Source organism: Lipotes vexillifer, unplaced genomic scaffold (genome assembly GCF_000442215.2).
Source record: "Lipotes vexillifer unplaced genomic scaffold, Lipotes_vexillifer_v1.1 scaffold153, whole genome shotgun sequence".
In the NCBI taxonomy this organism is placed as follows: Eukaryota; Metazoa; Chordata; class Mammalia; order Artiodactyla; family Lipotidae; genus Lipotes; species Lipotes vexillifer.
This window is the reverse complement of record NW_006774670.1, coordinates 4,737,164-4,756,082: the sequence shown is the minus strand read 5'-3', so window position 1 is coordinate 4,756,082 and position 18,919 is coordinate 4,737,164. Positions and strand designations below refer to the sequence as shown.

Here is an 18,919-nt window from a genome sequence, read left to right as displayed (position 1 = left end):
CAGCGTAGGAGATGAGAGGAAGGGTGGAGTCAAATCACATGGTGGTCGGGACTATTGTAAGGACTTTGGATTTTATTCTAAATGAGATGGAAAGCCAGCAGAGGGTTTTGAGAAGAGGTATGATATGACCATAGTCAGGTGAGATATAAATATGTATCACCTGAAGGCCAAAACACAAATATTGTGATACAAAGACATTTACTTTTGTGAAATCATGGCCAGATGACATAAATAGTCACCATTCATGTATGACCAAAACCAATGTATCATTCAACTCATTTGTGTCCTGCCAGTACTGGCTATAGGAGATCTATCTATCTATCTATCTATCTATCTATCTAATCTATCTCCAATTATATATAATACATATTCAATTATATATATGTGTGTGAGTGTAATTAGGTAATTTAAAATTTACTTAAGTAAATATTTCTTTTATAAGTTCAAATTTAAAACATTATTTCTTATAAGGTAAATAATATTACAAGGTAACTAGTTACAACAAAGCTGTTTTGAATGACACAAAAATGGAAATAAAGGTTTAAAGAAGACACTTTGAGTGATATGATCATTCTCTTCTGAACTTGCTGCAGTTCAATAAAGTCTTTTGTATGGTACCTAGAACTAATGACAGTATTCCATGCACAATCTCATCGGCACAAGACATAGCTGGATCATGGGCATTCTCATTCTATGTAATACTATATCTATAAGATTTATCTTAAGTTAGAATTGATTTTCTTTTCCCCATAGTAGGGGAAAGTCTGCAATTGAATCACACTTTTGACCCTGGATTTTATGGTCAACACAAATTTGTAAGTCCTGTTCATGTTGCTTTTAAGATATATCTTCCCGTTCTGTGCCTACATAATAGTTGATTTTACGGACTCAAGAGTAATATGTTATGGTTTTCTTTGTTAAATTTCATATAGTTAATTTTAAGCTCTTCTCTCAGTACCTTAGCCCCAACTGTCTGGTTTTACTCACTTACCTAACTTGGAATTTAAGATCATCTTTCATTGAAACCTAAATGCAACTAGTAGAAACCCTTGTCTCTTTGATTTTTTGCTGTATCCACTACCATACCAATCTTCATGCCTAGATATTTTTCATTGGCCTTTTGGGCAACTTCTACTGTGGTGCTCAGTATTAATAAATTGAGTATAGTAGAAACCTATGCTATCCAAACTCAACTATCCTTTCACTGCTACTCATTCATCTTTTAACTCATCTTTTATGATAACCTATCAAATTCTTTATTGCAACTATTTTAAACATTTTCCAAATTGTGATAAATTGACGATATGATCACATATTCTTCCTTTCCCAGAATACATGCTTATTTTCAATGTGATTCTTGTAGGTCCTCCCATCAAGAGGAGGAGTCTATTTCTCTATCCTTTGAATCTGGGCTTGGCCATGTGACTTGTTTTGGCCAATGGGATGTTAGCAAACATGAGGCAAGCAGAAGCTTGAAAAGTGTTTGTGCATTGGGGCATGCCTTCTCTTCCTGCTTTTGAAACCCTGTGACTGCCACCATTTGCAGAAGCCTGGGCTAGCCTGAATGATTAGCATCATATGGCCCAGTTGCCTCTGCTGCCCAGGCTGAAAGCCTGTCTACCAGTACCCACGTGAGTGAGGCCATTCTAGATCAACCAGCCAACCAGCCTGCCTGCCCAACCTAGATTCATGAGAAAACCCAGCAGAAATCTTCTAAGACAGTCCAGACCAGAAGAACTGCCCAGCTGATACACAGATCCATGAGCTAAATAAATGGTTCTTGGTTTAAGCCTCCAAGTTTTGAAGTGTCTTGTTATGCAGCAAAATCTGGATGATACACATACATTGCAAGCCTCATCTTTCTCATCTTTGTATACCTAAAGAACACAGAGCATGGCATATAGCACACACTAATCAATATCTGCTCAGTGAATTACTGAATTAAAGAAAAAAAAGCCTCTATCATTACATTCTCTGTGCCACCTCAAAATTTTTCTGCGTCGTACTCATTTCTGCTTAAAAACTAAGGGATATAGATGAAAACCAATAATGCTAAAGGTTTTTAAATAAGTATGCATTTCAATTAGGTTAGATAACACTAATTGTCAACATAGAACCCACATGTCAAAAGGTGGCTTGTCAGTCCATCGCGGTACACCACAATTCTTAAATATTCATGTTTTCACTTGTGCTGGTTGCACAATATACATTTATGTACAGGCTTGTTTTCTCTGCTTCTGCTTCTCAGATGACAGGGAGCATGTGCAGGAACGCTTGGTGACTGCTGTTGGCCCAGCAGCTGCCACACTGCTCTTCTGCCTGGTAAAGAATGTGAAAATGCCATGCAAGCCTAGGGTATGACCTTATGAGTGAATCTGCAGTTATGCTTACCAAGGCCATGCCTATGTGTAGACATAGGAGGCATCACACTCCAAGTTTTTGTTTTGGGGTTGTAGCATTCTACAGTATTCAAAGTCTTCAGTCCATCTCTTCCTCCAACCACATACAGTTTGTCATCTAACACCGCAACGCCAAACTGCAGCCTCCTCCCATTCATATTGGCTACAGGAGTCCACATATTTGTACGGAGATCATATTTTTCAATGCTTGTTGCTCCTTAATAGTGATAGATAGAAGTTAGGCAAATAAAAAGCTCACCATGCTTGAGTGTTTTACGAAATTAGACATACAAAAGTATATTATTAGCAGTGACAGTGATACATTTAATATATTACAATAAGCCCCTGCATGAGCTCATCCTTGCTTGTATCTCTGTCCTCATCTCCTACTATTCTCTAGTACCAGAGTACACCTGGCTCTGGTACTAAGAGGTCAAATGAGAAAGGGGGCTGAGTAGCAATAGCCAGAAGTGGGAGGAAAGCAGGGTAGTTTAGCACCGTGGAAGCCAAAGTAAAGAAGTGTATAGCTGCTGAGAGTATCAAGTAAGATGAAGACTAAAAAGTATGACTGGATTTAGCTGCATGGAGGTCACTGATGACTTTAGGCAGGGTCCCTTGTTTGAGCAGTTGAGACATGATTGAGAGGTGAGGAAATGGAGACAGTGAGCATAGACGATTCCTCTAAGAAGTTTGGCTACAAAAAGGAAGAGAGAGATAAGAATTACTCAGTGGAGGGAGGTTTCGTTTTGTTTTGCTTTTAAAAGTGGAAAAACTTGAGTCAATGGGAAGGATGTAGTTGTGGGGAAGGAAGTTGAAAATACAGGAGATGAAGGGATCCTCATTAATGGTGGGAGGTTCCTGAAGAGGCAGGAAAGGGCAGTATCAGGGCACAGGGGAGGGGCTTTGATAGAAGGAGGGAGAGGATACACACTCCACTGCAACCAGGAAAGACAAGAGCATAAGTGTACACCAAGTGCTTTGGGAGCTATGAGAGGGGAAAGTTTAGGGAATAACTGCTGGACAGTGTCTACATTTTTTTAAGAGTTAGAAGAGCCAAGGAACTCTTTTGTTCTCTTTATGAGGTAAAAATAGTGGAATTAAGAAAAAAAAAGACCCACTCCTCTAAAACAAACAAACACCCAACCCCCAGGTATGAAGAGTTCAATTCGTATCTACTTTACTTCTGTCTTCTAAGCTTCTAATACAACATGCTATCAGTGCTATTCTTACAAAATTACAATAAAGACAAACATTTATTCTAAAGTATTTGCTACAATTAGGTCACCAGAGCACAGACGCTATTGATATCTCCTAAAATTTAGAAACAGTTTTGTCGTATACATATATGGCAAGAAACCTTTGAAAGTTTATATATATGTGTGTGTGTGTATATATACGCATATATATAAAATATATTTTTCTTATGTATTTGAGTTTTATTATTTTTTATTTACTTTACAAAAATTTTAAGTTATTTGCAATAAATACCAAGTCTCTTTCCATCTTTGCATTCTCAGTGGCATATAATAGACTCCACTGTATACAGTAGCTGTTCAAAAATATTTTTGAGGACTTCCGTGGTGGCGCAGTGGTTAAGAATCCACCTGCCAATGCAGGGGACACGGGTTTGAGCCCTGGTCCGGGAAGATCCCACATGCCGTGGAGCAACTAAGCCCACGTGTCACAACTACAGAGCCTGCGCTCTAGAGCCCATGAGACACAACTACTGAGCCTGCGTGCTGCAACTACTGAAGCCTGTGTGCCTAGAGCCTGTGCTCCGCAACAAGAGAAGCCACCGCGGGCTTCCCTGGTGGCACAGTGGTTGAGAGTCCACCTGCCGATGCGGGGGATACGGGTTCGTGCCCTGGTCTGGGAAGATCCCACATGCCGCGGAGTGGCTGGGCCCGTGAGCCATGGCCGCTGGGCCTGTGCATCCGGAGTCTGTGCTCCGCAACGGGAGAGGCCACAACAGTGAGAGGCCCGCGTACCGCCAAAAAAAAAACTAAGAGTTCATATGCCACAACTAAGGAGCCAGCGAGCCGCAACTAAGGAGCCCACCTGCCGCAACTAAGACCCGGTGCAACCAAATAGATAAATAAATATTTTGTTTTTTAAAAAAAAGATGATGTGGTACATATATACAATAGAATACTACTCAGCCATAAAAAAGAACAAAATAATGCCATCTGCAGCAACATGGATGGACCTAGTGATTGTCATACTGAGTAAAGTAAGTCAGACAGAGAAAGACAAATACTGTATGACATCACTTATATGTGGAATCTTAAAAAATGGTACAAATGAACTTACTTACAAAACAGAAATAGAGTTACAGATGTAGAAAACAATCTTATGGTTAACAGGGTGAAAAGGGGAGAGGGATAAATTGGGAGATTGGGATTGATATATACACACTACTATATATAAAATAGATAACTCGTAAGGACCTACTGTATAGCACAGGGAACTCTACTCAATACTCTGTAATGAGTATTACTCTTTTCTCTATATGGGAAAAGAATCTAAAAAGAGTGGATATATGTATATGTATAGATGAATCACTCTGCTGTATACCTGAAACTAACATAACATTGTAAATCAACTATACTTCAACAAAAAATTTTAAAATATTCATTTTTCCATTCCTTCAAATAAAAGATTATTTAATACCTTTTGTTGAATCCATTCCTCCAACTGCAAATAATGCACCAACAGTCGACTTCCTAGGTTTTGTCCGAGGACTCTGTAACATGGGCCGTCTCTCTGGTAGTAGGTGATACTTCATTGCTTCCATAATTAGTTTCTGACATTGTATATCATCTCGAAAAAGTGCATTATTTTCCATGTCTGCTAGGAACTAGAAGAAATAGTATGTGTATTGAATGACCAAGAAAATAGTAAGGTTGAAAGAATAAACTAGTTCACAAATGGAAATGATCTCATTAAAAAAAAAAATCCAAGGGACTTTCCTGGTGGTCCAGTGGTAAAGAATCTGCCTTCCAATGTAGGGAACGTGGGTTCGATTCCTGGTCAGGGAACTAAGATCCCATATGCCGTGGGGCAACTAAGCCCACGTGCCACAACTACTGAGCTTGCATGAGCCTCAACTAGAGAGCCTGCATGCCGCAAACTACAGAGCCCACGTACCCTGGAGCCCACGCGACATAACTAGAGAGAAGCCTGCACACCACAAGGAAAGATCCTGCATGCCTCAACGAAGATCCTGTGCGCCGCAACTAAGATCCAATACAGCCAAAAAAATTAAAATAAATAAATAAATAAAAATTTAAAAAAAAGATACAGCGAAAAGTTTTAAAAAATCCAAGTCTGGACATCTATTTTTAACTAAAATAGTCAACATTTACAAAATTTACATTTTACATTTCATTGAAAAACAGAAACTGAGGAAAAGTGGTATGCTTTAAAATCTTAATAGTGCTTATCTCTGGGTAGTGGGGAAACTGGTGTTTTAAAAAATCTTTCTTTGTATGTTTCTATATTTTCCAGATTGTCTAAAATAAATCATTTTACTCTTTAAGTTAGAAATAGTTTTAACTGAAGAATAATAAGTAGGAGTTGACTAATTAGACTGCATTTATCTGACCTCTCTAAAGAATGTTCAACCAGAAACCAACAGCAAAAACAAAACTTTCCAATTTTTTTAAGGGGCAAAGGACTCCAAATGGTGATTTATTCTAAATGAATTAAAATTCCTTGTACTTCGCTGAATCCTATTTTTTTACCTATGTAATTTTATGTAAATGCATAAATATGGTCATACCCTGCTTTTTAAAAAATTATTTTTTTTGTACTTGGTTCTCCATCCCCCTCCCTGCCCCTTTATTGCCTTATTTCTTTCATTTAGGATATTGAGCCATATGAAATTAATTTTTAAACAGAAGATGAGTTGAGAAATATTTTTTCTTCCAAATGAATAGCTAGTTCTGTACTGGCACCACTTACTAAATAATTCCCTCCATTTCCAACTGAATTGAACCTTGGTCATAAATAGTCTCAGGATATATGAGATCTGCTCTTTAATCCTCTAATATATTTGTCTATTCCTTTTCTAATACTATATTTTATTACAGCATCTTTATGGCATTTCCTGCTTATATGATATAAATCTACCCTCACTATTCATTTTCACAGTTTTCTTGGCTATTTTTTTTTTTTTTTTGTGGTACGCAGGCCTCTCACTGTTGTGGCCTCTCCCGTTGTGGAGCACAGGTTCCGGACGCGCAGGTTCAGTGGCCACGGCTCATGGGCCCAGCCGCTACGCGGCATGTGGGATCTTCCCAGACTGGGGCACGAACCCATGTCCCCTGCATCGGCAGGCAGACTCTCAACCACTGCGCCACCAGGGAAGCCCTTGACTATTTTTGAGTTTTTACTTTCCATATAAACTTAAGACAGATTTATCTAATTCCCCTTCGCCATCTTGATCCTGCTGGCATTCTAATATGAACTACATTCAATTTATTAATTTTGGGAGAATTTACATTTTTATGATGCTAAGTCTTTTTGTTCAAGATGCCTTTCCACTGTTTATAGCTTTCTTTATATAGGTACTATTATGCCTTTTTAAATTAAATATGCTAATTTTATATTAAATGTATTAAATAATATATTAAATATATTTAAAAAATTATTTTTATTGCTATTGGAAATAGATTTTTGAATTTCCACTTTACATATCTTTTGTCATTGTATACTTGTATCATAACCTACAACTTTATCACATTCCCTTATCAAACTCTAGCTATTAGGCATATAATCATAATAATCACCAAATAGGGATAGCTACATCTTTTTCTAATATGTATGCCAATTATTTCATTTTTATTATTGTAGTTGCTAAAACCTTCAAAGCAATGTTAAATAATTAAGGTGATATAGAGTATCCATTTTTCTGGTTTAAATTGATACGTTTTTAGTATTTCATTATTTAAGATAATAGTTACTATAGCATTTAGTAATCCATCTTTATTATATAGATAGGTTGTTTTCTTCTCTCCCTATTTTACTTTAGAGTTTTAAAATTAAGAGTGGTTGCTAATTTTTTACAGTACCTTTTATACATCTATTAATATGATCATATGCCTTTTTCTCCTTGAAGTTACTGATATAATTACCTTGACAGATTTCCTAATACTCAACCATTCTTGTATTCCTAGAAAAAGACCTTCCTGGTCATAGTGTATTGTTCTTTTGATACACTGTAGGATTGTATTTGATAATATAAGGTATACTTTATATATTTTATAATTCACCATTTCAAGTATACAATTCAATGATTTTCAGTAAATTTACCAAGTTGCATAACCATTATCATAAAACAGTTTTGGAACATTTTCATTACCCTGATTAGATCCTGCATGTCTGTTTACTGTTAATCTCTGTTCCTATCTCCTGTTCCAAGCACTAATTTGTCTCTGTAGATTTGCCCTTAGATGTTTCGTATAAAGAGAATCATACAATATGCGGTCTCTTGTATCTTGCTTTTTTCATTTAGCATGTTTTTGAGGTTAATCAATGTGTAGCATGTATCACTACTTCATTTCTTTTTACTGTTGAATAATAATTCATTGTATGGATACATCACATTTTGCCTATCCATTCAACCAGCTGATGGACACTTATATTGTTTCCAGTTTTGGGCTATTAGGAATAAAGCTGCTAAGAACATTTGTGTGCAAGTCTTTATGTGGATATATGTTTTCATTTCTCTTGGGTATATACCTAGGAGTAGAATTGCTGGGTCATGTCATAAACTTATGTTAACTTTTTAAGAAAGTGTCAAACTGTTTTCCAAGGTGGCTGCACTATTTATATTCACACCAGCAATCTATGAGGGTTCCTGTTTCTCCACATTCTCACCAACAATTATTACTATCTTCTCTTTTTAGCCACTTGAGTGGGTGGGAAATGCAGTTTTACTTTGCATTGCCTTAATGGCCAATAATGTTGAGAGTATGTTCATATTTTGATAATGGAAGAGAAGGAAGAGTCTCTAACAAAAGTCACTGTAAAATAGTTTGTGGCATTTGGAAACTGAGAACAGCATGCTAAAGGCAAAAAAGCCAAATTAAGACATAAGTCTCAGGACCTAAGCCAGAGTATAAATTCTGGTATTAATTATTCTATAATATTCTGTGCACACAAAATATAGTTATACTTGCTAGAGAAGCCATTAATGAATATGCATTGAGTTGGTTCATTTAGATTCATCTTAGTGTTTATATTACTTCGGTTATATAGAATTGCTTTAGTCCTTTGAAAAAACAATAAATGTGAAAAAATTATAGAAAGTAAAGTCTTGTAAGACTCAATAGTTACTGCAATATGAAGCAAAATATATTTCTTAGCATGCTGACATTATCTATAATTTTTGAACAAATGGAATTAATTATATTTAAGTAGAGAGATGAAAATAATGGAAGGAAATAAGAATCCATTAATCTAAGTATCAGATTAATCAAATAGAAGGTACCAGATATCATTTGGAAAATCATTCAGAAGGCACTGATAAAGCACTACAAAATACAGACTCTCATATACTCTTCATTTTAGGTGAATACTATGTACCTTCTCTGCCATAAAAGAATGGCAAATTATTAAAATGGAAACATTTAGAAAATAGAAGAAACATTTTCCATTTGTAAATTTTTATCTTCACTCACATACTTGTTCACTATATGACTATTTTACTAAAACTGTCCCTTCAACTACTACTAAGAGTGAAAAACAGAATGTGAATGATTTGTGAACTCTACAGCCTTTAAAAAAAGTTTTTTACAAACTTGCAAAAAAAGTTTTTACAAAACTTGTAAAATAAAATACTAAATGTAAATACTGACTCGTTTTATATTTCTGAATTTTAGTAAAAAACAATAATGAGAATTGAGAACAGAATAGTGGAGACCAAGATACTTGTAATACAGGGTAACCATTGGGAACATTAAGAATTTAGGTGCCAAAATCTTTAAAATAATGTCCTAATGCAGTTGACCCTTGAGCAACGTGGATACAAAACACACAGGTCCACTTATACACAGATATTTTTCAGTAGTAAATACCACGGTGTTACACAGTCCACTGGTTGAATCCACAGATATAGAGGAACCTCAGATATGGAGGTTATACGTTATACACAGATTAATCTCCATGCTGTTCGAGGGCCAACTGTATTTCTATGCACATTATTTAAAATGGGATCAAACAGAAAAGTCTGAAATGCTTTCAAAGGTAAAATAAAACTACACACACACTTGTCTTCTGGATTATTCAGAGTTAAAAAAAAAAAGCCACACTAAAATGATCATTTGGATGAGGATTACAATGATATATATGATTTCCTATATCATTTTAAGGAGACACTACAATAAAATTACTATATGTCAGTTGAACTCTTTCTAGTTAGGGTAAATAGAATGTTTCTTATCAACGGAGTAGGGTAAAACCTCATTGAAAAAGGAATTATTTCACAAAAGTAAATTCATTAGGTAACTGGATCTAATGTCAATTAAAAAAATATTAGTCATTTATTTGACAGGCACTAGACTTCTTTTGTTTTCATTTTTCACTTTTGTTTTTTATTGAAATATAATTGACAGAGAACATATTAGTTTCAGGTGTACAACATAATGATTTGATATATATATATATATATATGTATATATATATATATATATATATATATGAAAATGATCACCACAATAAGTCTAGTTAACATCCACCCCCACAGAGTTACAATTTTTTGGTGTGTGATGAGAACTTTTAAGATCTTAGCAACTTCATCCTTTTCCTATCTTTTAAAACAAAACATTCAGAATACAATCCAACATTTTCTTGATGATTTCAGAGTCTACTTCAGTACTTCATCACTTGACAACTCTTAAGTCTGCAAACTTGCCCTTTACTTTTAGCAAGGGAGAAAAAAAAACCCTGCTAGTATCTCTAAATGCCATAATGGTGCAACAGAGTATTACCACTGCAGAAAAGAAAAACAGTGCTCCAAGAGGTGTTATTAACTTGTTTAAACTATACAGAGCAATGTGGCTTCCATCACAGCTACTCATCAAGCTAAGACAGTGGTTCTCAAACTTGAGTGGGCATCAGATGCACCTGAGGGCTATTAAAACACAGCTGGCTTGTGTTTTTTTTTTTTTTTTGCGGTATGCGGGCCTCTCACTGTTGTGGCCTCTCCCATTTGCGGAGCACAGGCTCCGGACGCGCAGGCTCAGCGGCCATGGCTCACGGGCCCAGCCGCTCCGCGGCATGTGGGATCTTCCCGAAACGGGGCACGAACCCGCGTCTCCTGCAACGGCAGGCGGACTCTCAAGCACTGCGCCACCAGGGAAGCCCGTGGCTTGTGTTTTAATAACCACCCCCAGAGTTTCAGATTCAGTAGGTGTAGACTGGGGGCCTAATAATTTTCATTTTAAACAGTTACCCAGGGCTTCCCTGGTGGCGCAGTGGTTAAGCATCCACCTGCCAATGCAGGGGACGTGGGTTCAAGCCCTGGTCCAGGAAGATCCCACATGCCACGGAGCAACTAAGCTCGTGCACCACAACTACTGAGCCTGCACTCTAGAGCCTGCGAGCCACACCTACTGAAGCCCCCGCGCCTAGAGCCCGTGCTCCGCAACAAGAGAAGCCACCGTAGTGGAGCCCACGCACCGCAACGAAGAGTAGTCCCTGCTCGCTGCAACTAGAGAGAGCCCACATGAAGCAACGAAGACCCAGTGTAGCCAAAAGTAAAAAATAAATAAAATAAATTAAAAAAAAAAAAAAAACCCAGTTACCCATGTGGTGCTGATCCTATAGTTGGGGATCACACTTTGAGAACCATTGGGCTAATCCAGCTTCTCTGTAGCATCTGATGATGTTAAAATTTCCTCCTTCCCTGGTGGTGCAGTGGTTAAGAATCCGCCTGTCAATGTAGGGGACACGGGTTCAATCCCTGGTCTGGGAAAATCCCACATGCCACGGAGCAACTAAGCCCGTGCGCCACAACTACTGAAGCCTGCTGCCTAGAGCCTGTGCTCTGCAACAAGAGAAGCCACCACAATGAGAAGCCCATGCACTGCAACGAAAAGTAGCCCCCTCTCGCCACAACTAAAGAAAGCCCATGTGGCAAAGGAGACCCAATGCAGCACCCCTGCAAAAAAAATTTCCTCCTGCTAGAACCTGCAATCTCTTTTTAATGGTACTACAGGTATTTAGGCAGCTTTGGGACTACCACTAAACATTAGTAATTCTTAGGGTTCCACCCCTAGTACCCTCATGGTCTCTTTGATCAGTGTCACTCTCTTCCCCTTGGCTTCAACAACGTAAATAAGTAGTTTTCAAAACTTCTTAGACTCTAAGAGGATTCAAGGTGTCGAGAAGCTCTGGGAACATGGTTCTTCTACTTTCTTCCCCACCTTCAAAATCAGCTCTTCATCATGTATTCTGTCTCAATCAACAGCACCTTCATCAACCTAGCTGCACAAATCAGAATTATTCTGGACCCTTCTTTTGTTTTCTTTTTTATCCCACACCATTCAGTTGGTCATTAAGTTGCATCAATTCTACCTTCTAAATAGCTCTTGATTCTGGTAATTAATTTCTCTACCTCCACTTCCAGAAAGTGATTAATTCACTGGTCTGAATCCAATAGCCTTCCTAGTGTATGTCTACTTTGACTCCTCCAATCCATTCTCTGCAATGCAGTTATAGGATCTTTCTAAACTAAAAGGATAACTATGCCATTCCCTACTTAAAACCCTTTAGCGCTTCCTCACTGCTTTTAGGGTAAAATCCAAACACCTTGGCATGACTGAGTTCCTTCACGATCTGGTCTGTTTACCTCTCCAGACTCATCTCTCAACATTGTCCTTTTATTTCTGTACTCTAGCCATGCAAGCTATCTTCAAATTCCAGAACACCATATATTTGCTCATGGCTCTATAACTAGAACCCCTTCTTCCTTGGGCTATTATGCCCATTCTTTTGGGTGGTAAACTCAGCCTGCAAACTGACTGACACTTCAGAGGTTCTCCTAGCTTCCCCACCATCGGTCTGGGTGGGCCACTCCAATTATTTTCATAATACCATGTTTATGTATAGATCACAGCCTTCATCTCATTATATTGTAATTACTGATTTATTTATTTATTTTTTTGTGGTATGCGGGCCTCTCACTGTTGTGGCCTCTCCCGTTGCGGAGCACAAGCTCCGGACGCGCAGGCTCAGCGGCCATGGCTCACGGGCCCAGCCGCTCCGTGGCATGTGGGATCTTCCCAGACCGGGGCACGAACCCGTGTCCCCCGCATCGGCAGGCAGACTCTCAACCACTGCGCCACCAGAGAAGCCCTGATTTATTTTTTAATCTATTTCTTCCTCCACCTGATGTCCCTCCCCCCACCTCGCAAATTTACACAAAGTACATTCAAAAGGCAGACTAGTTCAGTGGAAAAGGCATATAAGTTTATTTGGGTTCAAGTCCTACCTCTAATATATGATGCTAGCCAAGTAACAAAGCCAAAGAAAACTACAACACAGAAGGGATTTATGCAATCACTTTGCGATTTTGCGCATATGGTTTTACTTTTTTGGTCTGTTACTTCATTTGTACAACCGGTGTTAGACTAAATGTTCTCCAAAGTGCCTTTCAACTCTAAGATCTTATGGCTATGATTATCAGCAGTATCCTGGATAAAAGAAATTTTAAAGATCTCTTAGAGTCATGCAAATATAGTATCATAAATATGTGAAGCTACAGGACTGAAGTAAATTGTCAGGCTACTTAATTGCACAGATTCTTTTCAAAGTCCACTAGGATTTTTCAGATTTTATTTTCTTTCATTTAGAAAAGGATAAGAAAAAAATTCTGTTGGATGTCAGCAAAAATAGTCCTCTCATCTTTAAATCTGATTTTAAGAGAAATATTTTATGATGTTATTGTTCATGAATTGTCATCAGTTCGTGTAGTTTCACTCCTATAAATTCATACAATATTCTATCTGTGAAGAGGGGTCTTTCTTATAAAGCATCAGCACTGATTTTTGTTTCTTTAAGGTAGAGAACAAACAGTAACTTTTGCTCACAACAGATGGAAATAATATATAATGCTCAAGATAAATACAAATAAAATTAAACTCATTGCACTTTAAACAACAACAACAACAACAACAAATCTGATCTCAAGCAGTAACAGCTCATTCTTTCTTTACTTTCAAGGACTCTATTTAAGGCCTCAAAATAAGTAGCAAAGTATGCAGAGGAAATTTTTGTATATTCCAGCTGAAACTGTAAAAAGGGGAAACTATGCATGTAAATATGTTACTGATTGCTTTGAATATACCAACTAGATATCTCAATTCTAAAATAATAATAATTATACTAATATTATTTATAACACATTTTATTTCACAGAGTACTTTTCTGATCCTCATAAAAATCCTGTGAGATAGAAAGGATGTTATCTCCACTTGACAGATGAAGAAACCGAGATAAGTGAATTTGCCAAGTCACAGAGTTTTAGGATGTCAGAGCCAGAACTATTAACGTTATTAATTTATATACCATCAGAATCCAGCATTTAGTGGATACTTAATAAATATGTGGCAAATGAATTAATTTAAATTTTCTGGTTCCTAGAGTCCAGTGTTTCTTTCATTAGCAGCTTTATTAATTCTTCAGTTGCTAGGATAGGTCTGCAGTTGCTAGGATAGGTCTGCAGCTGAGTCAAATAAAATTACTAACCTCAAAGCAACAATATTACTTAATGGATGCAATTTAGATAGTCAGACCTTCTGGGTTGAAAACAAACAGAATTTTATTTTTGCTATCTTTTCACCTTAACATTTCATAGGGATATATATAAAATAACCATATTGAATAGAATAAATAAGCTCATATTAATGTAATTAATAGATAAGCTCATATTAATGTAATTAGCATAAAGTGAATACAGTAGTCCCTCAGTATTCTGGGGACAGGGGGTTGGTTCCAGGATTTGTGTGGATACAACATTTCACCTCAAATATGTAGTATTTGCAGAGAACCTCTACACAGTCTCCTGTATACTTTAAATCATCTCTGGATTACCTACAATACCAAATACAATGCAAATGCTATTTAAATAGTTGTAAATGCAACGTAAATGTTATGTAATAGTTGCTGGTACAGGACAGCTTCAAGTTTTGCATTTTGGAATTTTCTGGAATTTTTAAAAAAATATTTTCAATCTATACTTTGCTGAAATTGAGATGCGGAGCTCACAGATGTGGAAGGCTGACTACTCAAAGTTGCAGCAACTACTGTTGTTGAAATTATGACATTGATTTTAAATAATCAAAAATAGTTTACCTGTGGCGCAAGGAGAGGTAGCCTAATATAAGCCAAAAGTTTACTGAGATCTTTCCGTCTCTCTTCCAAATCATGACGGACCCAAGTAAGAAGTGCATTCAATATTGTCTCCTCACTAGGAATGTTCATGTCATCACTGGCCAAGAGCTTTGCAATTTCACTGGCTGGTAATAACACAAATTCCTGGTTTCGAATTACTTCCATGAAATGTTCCTAGAGGGAAAAAGCATATAATTGATATTGTTTCTTCTGTCCATCACAGTTTAAAAGAAACTAAACATTTTTTAATTAGATGCCAAAACACAATTTATACTTCAGCCCTTCCTTACAATGTATTATTGCCTGCAAGGGAAAAAACACAGCAGAAAATAACATTTAAACTGTAATTATGTTGTTAAAATTCTTATTTCTATGTAAGTAGAATTAAAGCGTTGTATCATTTATTACAATTAAAAAATAAATTTGGGACTTTTAGGTATTGCTTTGCTCAAGTTAGGGAATAGTTTTGGCAAGTCTTTCAAAGGAAGATAGAAAAAATGACATAGACACTTTGTATGATTAACATCAAAAGTGAGTTTAGATTTGTGGTGCAGAAGATTTTGGCCAAGAGGGGAGCGAAATACCTGGGTGAGAATGAAGTTACTTCTCTTACCCAGAAATGGCCTCTAGGGTGGCTAAATTTCCCAAGACCATTCTGAACCACGAAGTCTTCTCAGACTGCCTGGGAAGAGAATGTGTCCTTAGAGCTATCCATGAGCCAAACTGGCCTTTAAAAGTATTTTAATATTATTTATAAGACCACCAAGGATTTTAGGTCTGATTTGAAAACTTTAATCTCTTCTTACCTGATTTATGTACAAAGCTCTTTTGGTCTCATAGGAAAAACAGCCAAAACAAAAATGTTGACCTACAGTACACTGGGACTCCAGGGCCTTAGACCGAAGATGACTCAGTTCTGGCTACATTCTAGAATCAGCCTCTTTATAATTTGAAATGGAAGATAAAAATGCCCTTAGATAACTTTTACTAGGCTATTATATGCTAAACAATCTAAAGAGAAAAGAAATAGTCTTCTGTTGTAAAAGGTTACAAGTCTTAATGCATGGGCTGCTTACACAGTTATAATACAAACGCAAATGCTACAAGTATTGTCCCTTAATGTTTTTCTTATGCTTCTTAACATACTATGGCTGTCTCAGCATACAGTTTTAATAAAAAAAGCTAAGGCTGTTTAAATCAGAGCTATTTAAAAATAGCTCAAGATATTTAAATTAGAGCTAGAGATAAGGACTATCAACAATTATCTTCTATATTAAGATGAGAATTGTATTTTCCATATAGCGTCCAGTAACCCAAGTTAGGTACTGATCTAAGATATATCTCAGGTTGACATTTCACTCCTTTCCAAGAAATTCTTAAGAGGAAAACCACACATGAATAATTAACTACATTCAATTGCCTCAATTCAATATGATTTGTTAAAGATGCCCAAATGAGTCTATTTAAAAATGACTGATTATCATTTTTCAGAAATATATTTTAATAAAACCTCAGGGCTGGAATGGCTTCAAGCAAATTGTACTACTCAACTGTATACCGACATTATAAAATGATATGGTAACACATAGCAAGAACTATAAAAATGTTGAAGCTCTCAACTCGTAGTTACACCACAAGTAGTTTAATCCTTAGTAAATAATTCACAAGAGGGGGAAGAAAAAGCTGATGCTTCTCTAATCGTGCTTCTTTGTATTATTATTTACAATAGTAAAAAAATGGGAAATAGCCTAAATGTCCAGCTCTAGGGGGTTGTAACTCAATTGGCTATTATTCAGGCATTAAAAGTTTTAGGGACAAAGACCACATAGATAAATGGAAAGGTATTTATTATATAATGTTAGATGAGATTCTGAAGAAATCAAAATAATATACATTTCTAATTGTTCAAAAGTATAGTGTATAGTACAGTCGACAGTTATACAACACTGAAGTAACTGCTGCCATACTTTCAAAATGAATTAATTGCATTTTATCAATGAGAAAAAGATTATATAAATATTCATTTAATTAATAGTTTATTTGTTAATATATCTATTTCAGAACAATGCCCATTCCATTCTGGTATAATTTGTATTAAGTGAAAATGGAGTTTTTCAATACCTTATAGAAATACTACTGAACTCAAGGTTAAACACAAAGTGCTTTTCAAAAGTATTAATTTGGTTTTGAAGCAAGTATTTTAGCAAAATTCAATGTTTTTTACAGGTTTTCTAGAACAAGAAACAAACTTTTAAACTGTAAAATCAAATGTTTGTATTTCTTTTATCAATCCACAATGACACTCAATATTTGTAATGACATAACCAGTCTTAAGATTTTTTTTTTGTAGAGGTTACATGATGTCTTCCAGGTCACGTTCAGTGGCAGTCAGAACAAGAACAAAAGTTTCCAGATTTCAGGATTACAAGAAGGAACTTTTCATCCTTTTCTATTTGTATTCGTGCAGCATGAGTGAACATCCCAAGTATGTGCACTATTTGCTAATTGTGACAGTTGATTTCACTCTGTGGCATTGTGCTTACTTCATATTTTAAAACCATTTTACGATACAAACAGCTATCATGCTACCAAACACTTGCTAGCATTACGCTCTTTCCTCCTCTGGAATAGTTTTCAAGCACATGAAATTACTGAGGGATTTATTTAAATTGAAGACTGAATTTTGCTATACATTTTGATTCAGTTCCCACAGCAACAACTCAAATCACACAATCTGCCTCTAAAGTACTTATTGTTATTAGAATTCAATTTCATGTCTCTGTTGAAACTGAATAATGTCAAATAATGGCCTTGGGGAGAAAAAAACTACCACAACTAACTGGCTATGAAAATAGCTTTATAAACATTGAGCTAATTTAAATTTAATTTAAATCTAAGCCTTAAAGGAGCAACTGTGCCTCTACTGTAAAGAACAGCAATGACCTAAATGCATACAAATGTTTGCATGTGAATAAAACTCCTTCCTAGGTAAGAGATATTACGTAAATTATGTAATGATTACAAAGGAAAAAAATCCACCTTTATTTTATTTATATTTATCTTATTCGAAAAAATATTTGAACCTGAGCTGTAAAAGTTAAACTAAGAAATCTACAGGGAAGAATAAAGACTGGGGGGGAAGATAACTTCAACCACCAGAGGGCAGACAGCAGAAGCAAGAAAACTACAATCTTGCAGCCTGTGGAACAAAAACATTCACAGAAAAACAGACAAAATGAAAAGGCAGAGGACTATGTACTAGATGAAGGAACAAGAAAAAAACCCAGAAAAACAACTAAAAGAAGTGAAGATAGGCAACCTTCCAGAAAAAGAATTCAGAATAATGATAGTGAAGATGATCCAGGACCTCGGAAAAAGAATGGAGGCAAAGATCGAGAAGATGCAAGAAATGTTTAACAAACACCTAGAAGAATTAAAAAACAAACACCTAGAAGAATTAAAGAACAAACAAACAGAGATGAACAATACAATAACTGACATGAAAAATACACTAGAAGGAATCAATAGCAGAATAACTGAGGCAGAAGAACGGATAAGTGACCTGGAACACAGAATGGTGGAATTCACTGCCGCAGAACAGGATAAAGAGAAAAGAATGAAAAGAAATGAAGACAGCCTAAGAGACCTCTGGGACAACATTAAATAAACCAACATTTGCATTATAGGGGTCCCAGAAGGAGAAGAGAGAGAGAAAGGATCCGAGAAAATATTTGAAGAGATGATAGTCGAAAACTTCCCTAACATGGGAAAGGAAATAGCCACCCAAGTCCAGGAAGTGCAGCGAGTCCCAGGCAGGATAACCCCAAGAAGAAACAGGCCGAGACACATAGTAACCAAATTGACAGAAATTAAAGACAAAGAAAAATTACTGAAAGCAGCAAGGGAAAAACAACAAATAACATACAAGGGAACTCCCATAAGGGTAACAGCTGATTCTCAGCAGAAACTCTATAAGCCAGAAAGGAGTGGCATGATATACTTAAAGTGATGAAAGGGAAGAAGCTACAACCAAGATTACTCTACGCAGCAAGTATCTCATTCAGAATCGACAGAGAAATCAAAACCTTTACAGACAAGCAAAAGCTAAGAGAGGTTCCCTGGTG

The 18,919-nt window shown here is 36.4% G+C and overlaps 1 protein-coding gene across 2 annotated transcripts in view; it reads right to left on the bottom strand.

Annotated features, from left to right (window-relative positions):
- Positions 1-18,919, bottom strand: part of KLHL5 (kelch like family member 5) — a 57,833-nt gene that overhangs the window by 16,732 nt on the left and 22,182 nt on the right. For both annotated transcript variants that reach the window (XM_007449413.1, XM_007449414.1), the window contains 3 exons: positions 14,757-14,969; positions 5,070-5,256; positions 2,392-2,616 (listed from right to left, as the gene is read on the bottom strand). In XM_007449413.1, the coding sequence (XP_007449475.1) occupies positions 2,392-2,616; positions 5,070-5,256; positions 14,757-14,969 (625 nt within the window). The remainder of the gene's footprint in view (positions 1-2,391; positions 2,617-5,069; positions 5,257-14,756; positions 14,970-18,919) is intronic.